The sequence below is a fragment of the Dendrobates tinctorius genome, unplaced genomic scaffold, assembly GCF_039654945.1.
Source record: "Dendrobates tinctorius isolate UK_male_01 unplaced genomic scaffold, ASM3965494v1 ptg000370l, whole genome shotgun sequence".
Classification (NCBI taxonomy): domain Eukaryota; kingdom Metazoa; phylum Chordata; class Amphibia; order Anura; family Dendrobatidae; genus Dendrobates; species Dendrobates tinctorius.
The window spans coordinates 1133981-1144004 of NW_027362036.1; the positions used below are offsets into that span (position 1 = coordinate 1133981).

Genomic DNA, 10024 nt, shown 5'->3' on the forward strand with positions numbered 1-10024 from the left:
TCATACCTACATGGTCCTTTGTCAAGCTTTGTTATTTTGATGCATTCATACTTTTCTTTATGGAACATCTGTATGTGTATTTGTAGAAAAATATATATATATATATATCTTCTTGCACGGTTGAGAATCAAAAGTAAAGGCAATGTTGAATTGAGGATAAAATAAATCTTGTTTTTAATTGTTCATTCAAAAAGTGATTACAAAAATGAAGAAAAGTAAGTTCATGACATGCAGTAATTATTTGAAGAGAAAACGAGCATTATCTTACATATAGTCTTGAGCAGCTGTCCGGGTGTTCGAGAGTCTCAAGGGATATGAGATCTCCTGAACAAGAGTTAGACCGGCTTATATACTATTCTGACCTATAAATTATAACCACATATGGTGGCTTGCCACTATGTTTAGAAGTTCTTCCATATTAAGTGAACCGTAGTTATTTTAACAATATGTATACAGTTATTTATGCATTACCTTAGTCTGAGATATTTAAGCCTAAAGTCTGAGATCTTTAGAACCATTCATTATCTCTAAATAGTCACATTTTGACAGCTTTGACTATCTTGACCTATACATTTGACAAGAGAGACAGCTGTGTGAGCCAAGGAACCCAGAATAAGTCAGTCACTTCTCTAAAGTAAGCAGAGCCTGTTAGCTAGATTCTGTATGAGAGAATTAATCCATATATTTTTTATTATAGAAATACTGATATTTTACAGTCCCCCCTGATTATGATTTGAGAAATATCATAATCAATCCTAACTCATTCTCTCACCATTCGTATCACATTCATTCTTTATTCTGAAAACCTTGTATCAACATCTGCCCTGAATGTCATCTGAATTTTCAAACCTATTGTAAAAACAAAAATTAGATCAGAGAGTTATATTTTTTTTCGTTTTAACATCTCTCTTAAAATATCATCTTCCTTTTTCATTTCTATCTTTATATTCTTATAAATTCTCCTAATTTTGCACATAATAATTATTTGATATATTATACACAGCAAAACTATGATAAATAAAATAACGATCGGATTAGACAATACATTTCCTGCTGCCATTTTTGCTGAAGACTGTGACCAACTAGTTACAGATTTTCCTAAATTCCTCCACCAAGATGAGCCTGACATACTCGTCCATTCATGGTCAATGTCATTTAGATTACCTTGTTCATGTCTAAATACAATTTCAGCTTCTTTTAATTGTTTTGTCAGCAGATTTAATAAACCCTTGTCTTTCTTTATTTCATTTGTCCACAAATCCCAAGGGAATTTATTAACTTGTGACAAATTGAACTGGATCGGAAGGATTTTCAGACGTCTTGAGCCTATTGACGTAATATTAATACTTCCTTCCTTCTTTGTGAGAGTTTTAACATTTCCCTCAATACAATATAAACCCATTGTCAGATTTTCGACATGTACACAAGATGAGAAGAATGCAGAAACTGCTTCTCTTCCTGACATGACTTGGAAACAAGTTTTGTTAGCGCTTACTGGTGTCACCAAGTCATGTATCGTGTGGACATTCTCAACTCTGGCATAACAAGAAGTATGATTATGGAAACATGAATGATAAATGACTTTATCCTGTCCAGGTAGGCACATTACCTTGGAAACAAAATTTAAGCATGACGAAATGTCTAATTGTTCAATGTTTGTACCATCAAATGCAAAATCTGTGTACTGTAATTGATAATATAACAATTGTGTAGGGCTGACAGGAATTCCCAGAACACCTATAGGAACCAGGGTTTCTTCTCTTCCTGACACTGGAATCAGTGATGTTCCTACACAAATGTTCTGTTCACATCCTAACCACTTATTTACCCACAAATCTGTATGGTTTAACGCAAAGTTATATTCTATGGGCAAATTTCTTATTAGCCCTAAAGGGGTAATTCCACTTTGTAAGGCTTGTGCAATCATTTTCAGATTGGTGGAATATTCAATCTGAATTTCTAGACATGTTTTGGCCACTTGAGATTCCTGTTCACTTTCCATTAAAGCTAAAGTAGCATCCTGAAGATGTGATACAGAAGATCCCAATACAGTAGCAGTGTTCAAAACCATCTTTTCAAGGACTTGATTCAAACTTTTCTGAATCTTTACCCCTTTTCCTCCAATATACCCAATATTTTCCAGATCTGATTTAAGTGTATGAATGTCCATAGTGTTAATTAAACTTCCTACTGTTCCTAATCCCCCCAAAATACCTTCTAACACTCCCCTCTTACTTCTAACCTGTGTTGAAGTTCTTTTCCCAAACCATTGTTCTATTCCCATCTCCATGTTAGTGAGATGTGGTTGACACTGGGGATATCTAGAAGAGATTTTCCAGTTAGACATGTTAAAGGTCCATACCATGGTCAGAAACACTCCATCTCGTAACAGAGGTTTAGTTTGGAACTGATTGATCTGAAAAGGAGTAGATGGTTGAAATCTTGTCTGTGTGCATACATTATCTACTGCTGACCATATATTTACCTTTACATCTCTACATTGTTTGTAGTTATATTTCGTTAAAATGCAACATTGGTAAAGTCCAGAATCCTTAGGAGATGGATTATCTACAGAAAAAATAAAATCCTTATTTAACCATCTCACGTTACCGGATTGACCTCTGTGTATAACATTTGTTGGACCATTTGAAAAACTTCCCAAAAATGATTTATCCTTGGTCCATATTAACAAAGATTCTGAAGGTAGTTCTAACCTCGTGCTGCATTTTAGTAATAAAGGAGACATATTTTCTTGACTATATACTGCTTGTGGTGTAACCCTTACTTCTGGAGCTATAGTATTTGAAACTGTAAAAACTACAGATACCTGTACTTGTACTGGTTCTCTGGTTATCTGAAAATTCCATGTTTTTACCCAATCCTCGTCTCCTTCTGTAATAGAAAGAAATGCAGGATCTAAAACTTTCCCAAATAGTTGTGTCCTTAACCAAGCATCTGTTTTGGATGTTTCAACTTTCCCTTTTGCGATCATATCATTTGTAATATCACCTGACCACACAGCTTTCTCTTCACCTCTTATCTCTATATTCCAGAATAACACATCTGTAGGACTACATTCCCATGTGCCTGTCTTATTATTGTGTATATAATCTCCTTGTAACTGTGTGAACTTCGTCTTAGGTCCTGTGGCTGCGTGTAATATTATGTCAGTGTCATGTATGAAGTGTAGCTCAATACAGCATTTTGCACCAAAACCCATGCAAATGTTTCCAGTAATATCTACTGAATCGTCCGGTATGTCCTCATCTATTAAGCTTTGTAGATTCGTTCCTCTTGGTTTCCTTGGATGTAAAGTTCCTTTGAAAAGTTCCTTCACTTCACTAGTATTTGTTCCATGGTGTGAAATATCTTCAGCGTAGATCACAGTTGAAACAGTACAAAACAGCAGAAATGTGATTCCCATCAGATAGTAGCTTTTCCTGGGCAACGTCTTTTTCTCCTGAAGGATTGGTGTTGAATCCCTTTCGTCAAAGACGTGGAGTTTCATATTCCAGTTCTTATTGGAATCCATTTCTTCCTAAAAGAAATGCAGTATCATTATTTTGCAATATACAGTTTGCATTGATCAACATGTACCCACAATTTTTGTTGTCTGCGGGTATTTTTAACCACCTTAGATGCTCGTTGCACAAGTATCATCACTTGTCCCATGGTTTCGATAATTTCAAAGGGACCTTCCCAATTACTTTCCCAAGGTCCATTCTTCCTGAAAGTTTTAATCATCACTAGAGCCCCTTTCTTGAATTTGGATACATATGGTGGCTCCATTCTCTGCATTCTTGATGCAGCATGTGGAAGAATCGTTTTCAAATTTTCCTGTAACAATTGCAACCATTTGGACCTTGCAACAGCATCTTTTTGTGGTGTAGACAAAAATGGTTCATGAGGAAAAATCAATGGCATTTTTCTTCCTGTCATCAGTTCAAAAGGAGTAAACTGAGTTGTGGCAGAGGTTGTTCCTCTTACACTCAACAGTACAAAAGGTACTGCATCAACCCAAGTATTGCCTTTGTCCAATAACATCTTGGCAATTCTGGATTTTATTGTTCTATTCATCCTTTCCACAATACCAGCAGACTGTGGATGGTAGGGTACATGAAACTGTTGTCGTACCCCTAGAATAGCACAAACGGCTTGCATGATTTTTCCTGTAAAGTGACTTCCTCGATCAGAGGTGATCATTCTTGGGATCCCCCAAGTACAAAAGACATGATTAACTAATGCTCTAGCTGTAGACAAAGCATCATCTTTCCTGACAGGTAAAATTTCAACCCACTTAGAAAAAACATCTACCACAACCAATGCATACCTGAGACCATTTTTACCTGATGGTAACGGTCCAATGTAGTCGATTTGTAACGTAGACCATGGACCCTCTGCAGGTGCGATTCGGAGTAGTGGCGGTTTCTGTCCTTTTGGTCTTGGATTAATTTGGGCACAAATGAGACATGATTGAACAACACTTTGCACTGTCTCTTCCATCTTTTCCCAGTAAAATTTCTCTCTGAGAATGCCTAACAATTTTTGTTGGCCCAAATGACCCAAACTTTCATGATTGTATTTTGTGAACTCAACCTGTAGATGTCTTGGGACAACAGGACGCAACTCCCCGTTTAAGTCATGACACAAAACCCCGTTTTCACAAACAAAGGGAGGTTTTGGATCAACCCGGGAAGCAACAAGAGATGAGTCTTTTTCTTGTTCTTCCGCAAAAGAAGGGATATGCGTGTCTGTTCTTTGAACTGCTGAAACCTCGAGAGGTTCAGGTTCAAACACCTCTTCTCCTGTCAGGGCTGCCTCTTTGGCTAGCATATCTGCGGTTGCATTTCCAACAGATAATTCATCATCAGATTTTTTATGGGCCGGAACCTTGACAATAGCAAAACCATTAGGGTTTTTTGATGCTATCCTGAAAATTGTCTTCAGTGTGTCACTGTGAACAAGAGTCTTATTAGATGAATCTACATAGCCTCTTTTTTCCCAAACTGACAAGTAATCTGTCAGTGATCTTACAACATAAGAGCTATCGCTGTAGATCACAATGGGACACTGATCATCTGCTTCATTCAGCTGTAGTACCATTTTTACTGCTTCTAGCTCTGCTCTTTGAGCTGAAAAATGACTCGGTAATTTGTGCTTCACAACCTGTCCTCTTTTGGGATAAAAAATGGCATATCCTGAATAATAGTGCCCATCTGAATAGAATCTGGAACCATCTACAAAAATTGGTTCGTCTGTTACCTCTGCTTTCCGTCTGAAAAGTGATGGACTTGGATCCTGAAAAGACTGTAAACAATCATGAGTTTGTCCTTCATATTGCATCAGCTGAGGAAGAACATATTTGGCCTTGTAATCTACCTCAATTTGTTTGGGAGACAATGACAATAACCAATGAGCAAATCTCTGATGTGACACACCTGGGATATTATTCTCAAAGAGAAGTTTTAGTGTAGAGTGAGGAGTTTGCAAAATGATTTTGTTGAACCCGACAATATGTTCGGTTGCTTTGACTGCAAAGTACACACCTACCAAGTGTCTTGCACAGGTCTCAAAACCTTTTTCAACAGGTGAGAGAAGTTTTGAAAAATAGCCCAAAATTCTCCACTCTTCTCCCTGTAATTGCAGTAATACAGCAGAAACAGATGTTCCCGATGTATGCACTTGCAAAGCAAATGGAGCCGAAGGATCTACTGTGGACAAAGCAGGTGCATTTTGTAAATTCATTTTCAATTGTTCAAATGAGGTTTGCTGTTCATCACCCCAAGGACCAAAGTAATCACTGTTTTCACCTTTCAAAAGATCATATAAAGATCTGGCCTTATCTGCAAAATTCTCAATGAAATCCCTTGAATAATTCATAAGACCTAAAAAATGTCTCAATGCCTTGTGTGATGTCGGAATTGGTAGGGAAGCAATTGCCTCAATTCTTTCCTGCAGTGGCTGCCTTTTTCCTGGACTCAACAGCACCCCTAAAAATCTGACCTCAGTCTGCATCAATTTGACCTTTTTGGTGTTCAATTTCAACCCTGCATCATGCAGCAACTCAAACAATTCTGTCAGAAGTGAAACATGTGTCTCTTTATCCTCTGTAGACAATAAAATATCATCCACATATTGCAGAATGCAATCAGGCCTCGAAAATCTGGATAATACCTTTGCCAATGCCTGATGAAAAACACTAGGTGACAAATGTGCTCCTTGAGGTAACCTGCAAAACAGATATTGCTCGTCCAAGAAAGTAAATGCAAACTTATACTGACAACTCTTTTCAAGAGGTATACTGAAAAAACCATTGCTAATGTCCAGTACAGAAAAGTATTTGGCCTTTGCATTTAACCTTGCCATCATGTCATGAGTATCTGCCACAATTGGTGCGACATTGGGTGTATGCTTATTGAACATCCGTAAATCCAATATCATTCGATAAGAACCATCAGATTTCAAAACACACCACAAAGGATTGTTACTTACAGAATTAGCCTTTCGGATAACACCTTGATCTAACAATTCCTGTATGATCTTTGACATAGAGTCAATTGATTCTGGAGGCAATTTATACTGACGCTGTGGCGGGGGATCACGCCCCTCCACATTCACGATAACGTCTTTCATTGTTCCAACCTGATTCCTGAACTGAGCCCAAAGAGAAGGAAAAAGCTGTACAATTTCTGTCAATACCTTGTCATCATTAGTGTCAGGCCACAAATGGTCAGATGACACCACATCATTCAAGCAAATACTTCCAACATGGCTATAATCATTAGGATCAATGACTACCGGTTTACAACCATTGGAATCTTTCCAGATCACTTGATTTCCTAGGTCAACTACCCATCCGAATTTCTGCATAAAATCTGTGCCAAGTATATTTTCAGAATCACGACAATACCAGATGTCAATTTCTGTTTTGAAAGAACTAGGTATTTCCAAAATCACATTGGGAACTAAGGTTGCTTTAGTTCCACCTTTTCCACTGAAACCGACAATTGTACAAACTGGTGAATCTGGGTTTAGCTTCAAATCAAGGTTTGTAACACTTAACTGAGCTCCTGTGTCAATGAGAAATACAACATTCTGTCCTGCTAAACTTACTTTGATAAATGGTCTTCCACAGTCATCCAATGTAACTCGAGTCACAAATTCCAATGGATGTGGTACAGGAATAGTCTGTGATTGTCAGAAAGATGAAGGAGATGGGAGAAGACCTGTGTCCTTTTTAAAAGACCTTGGAATTCTATCCCTTGACTCTGTTTCCTTCACTGTCATTTCTCTGATCTGTCTGATTAATGGTGCATATGGTGACTGTGTTTGTCTGTTGGCAGTATGAACAGGTGCAGATAATTGTAATGCAGGTGCGGAAGGTGTGTTGTATGATTTTGGCATGAGTCCGTTTTCCCTTCCAAGCTTACCTGTTCCTTGTGTACCCATCTCTGATTCTGCTCTCAAAAATTTCCTGCACTGCCACTTCAAGTGTCCAGGTATCCCACAAAAATAACAATGGATATTGTTCCTTTGTGTAGTATTTTTACCTCTATGCTCAATGTAATCCCTGCTCTTGGAGATTACTGTGGCTCTAGGTTTCAGCTGACTGTCTTCCTTCTCATGAACTACCGCTATTTTAGCCTTGACCTGATTTTGTTTCATGGATCTCCTTATTCTGTCAATAAAAACTGTTGCTTCTTGCAATGATGGCTGAGTGTTAGCCAATTGCACTGAGGCAGGATCTAAGTACTTGAACTTCTTTACAAAAAATTTGATCATGGATGCTGGCTCTTCGTGAGGCCTGAGATCCATTACCATCCTATAGGCCTGTTCAAACTTTACCAAAAAAGAGAATGGGTCTTCAGAAATATTTGTTTGTAAACTCCCTAAAATATCAACTGTAGGCATGTCTTCTCCAGTTGTAAACAATACCAATTGTCTAAGTCTGTCTTCTTTTGTACTATCTGTCATTTCATTCTCATCATTTAATCTGGGTGTGGTCTGTAATCTTTTTCCCATATGTGAAGGTAACCAAACTTTGAATATTTTATTCTTTTGCTCATCATTCAGATTGTATTTGTCTGTGTTTGATTCAAAAGTGTCCGCATTATAAAAGGCATCCATCTTATCATTGTAATTTGGAATGTCTTTTACAATTTTCATTAGCTGATCGTGTATTTTCAGATTAATGCGTGCTGCTCTGTCATGTAATTTTTTCCGTTGTAATTCTACTGCCTCTAATTCCTCTACTGAAGCATCTGGATTTTGCATATTTGGTACAAATGAAGAGGCAGCAACACCGTCCTCCTGTTTACCTGTTGATCTTGTGTTAACAGAAACCCTCTTTATATCTTGTCGTAATTTAGACAATAACTCTGTCCTGGTATCTATTTGATCTTCCAATTGTTCTATATGTTCTGACAAAATCAAGCAATTTGGACAATCAAAGTAATCCCCGTCAGACTCTTGTGTGTCACCTGGTGTGTCAGTGTGATTAATGTCTTGTGTGACAATGCATGTTTTATAGGTGTTAGGTTCAGTTTTCTCAAAGACTAGGCTATTATACACATGAACTAGCTGCATAACATTTTGAAATTTCCTTTGTAATTTTCTAACTGAGAAAAACCTTTTGTCAATTTTAACATTTTCTGCCTCACATTGATTATACAAACTAGACCATAATTGGGCATCCGTATGATTATGAACAAACTTGAAATCTATGTTACTTTTCTTAGCATAATCATGTATAAAATCCATTATATTTTTTCTCACCTATTGAGAGTCTTTCCCGTCAATGGATGGTCCTCTGTGTCCTTATGCAATCCTCAGATCTCCGTCTGGATGAGACGCATGCAGCTCTTTACGATCCTCACCCGTCGTCTTCAGGTTCAGTGTGATTTTTGTGCCGTGAAATAGTGGAATTCCTGAGGAGGCTTGTACAACAGGTGGTTTTTAGCAGAGTTCGTGCTCCCCCCTTGTACAATCGAGGAAGGAATGCCAACCAAAATTAGCACAAAAGATCAGGCTGGCTACGGCTCGCCAAAATGTAGAAAAATATATATATATATATATCTTCTTGCACGGTTGAGAATCAAAAGTAAAGGCAATGTTGAATTGAGGATAAAATAAATCTTGTTTTTAATTGTTCATTCAAAAAGTGATTACAAAAATGAAGAAAAGTAAGTTCATGACATGCAGTAATTATTTGAAGAGAAAACGAGCATTATCTTACATATAGTCTTGAGCAGCTGTCCGGGTGTTCGAGAGTCTCAAGGGATATGAGATCTCCTGAACAAGAGTTAGACCGGCTTATATACTATTCTGACCTATAAATTATAACCACATATGGTGGCTTGCCACTATGTTCAGAAGTTCTTCCATATTAAGTGAACCGTAGTTATTTTAACAATATGTATACAGTTATTTATGCATTACCTTAGTCTGAGATATTTAAGCCTAAAGTCTGAGATCTTTAGAACCATTCATTATCTCTAAATAGTCACATTTTGACAGCTTTGACTATCTTGACCTATACATTTGACAAGAGAGACAGCTGTGTGAGCCAAGGAACCCAGAATAAGTCAGTCACTTCTCTAAAGTAAGCAAAGCTTGTTAGCTAGATTCTGTATGAGAGAATTAATCCATATATTTTTTATTATAGAAATACTGATATTTTACAGTATTGCTTTTGGCCCAGCCCAAATTAGTTAGTCTTTGGAATTGAGAACCACATGTTTAGTGTTTGAAGAGTTCATGTATTTGTGCATTTTTATATTTTACATTCCTGCATTATTATTATTATTATTATTATTATTATTATTATTATTATTAAAAAACACAAAAAAATTCGTCTTTTAAAGGAAACCTGCCTCCTGATTCACACTGCCCAAACCGTGAGCAGCGTGAATCAGAGTCTGGCTGCACAACTGTATCCAGGTAGAAGCATTCCTCCCATCCAAGTTTTTCCTCTTAATATATTGCAGTAATCATATTATACAGTCGGTACGAAAAGTATTCAGAC

General features: G+C 37.2%; 1 protein-coding gene across 1 annotated transcript; it reads right to left on the bottom strand.

Annotated features, from left to right (window-relative positions):
* Positions 1-417: 417 nt before the first annotated feature.
* On the bottom strand, positions 418-9023 carry LOC141075755 (uncharacterized). Its single transcript, XM_073562899.1, has 2 exons — positions 8776-9023; positions 418-3538 (listed from the first exon to the last, which is right to left on the bottom strand). The coding sequence occupies exon 2, from the start codon at positions 3530-3532 to the stop codon at positions 881-883; it is 2652 nt and encodes an 883-aa protein (XP_073419000.1). The 5' UTR covers positions 3533-3538; positions 8776-9023; the 3' UTR covers positions 418-880.
* Positions 9024-10024: the final 1001 nt, after the last annotated feature.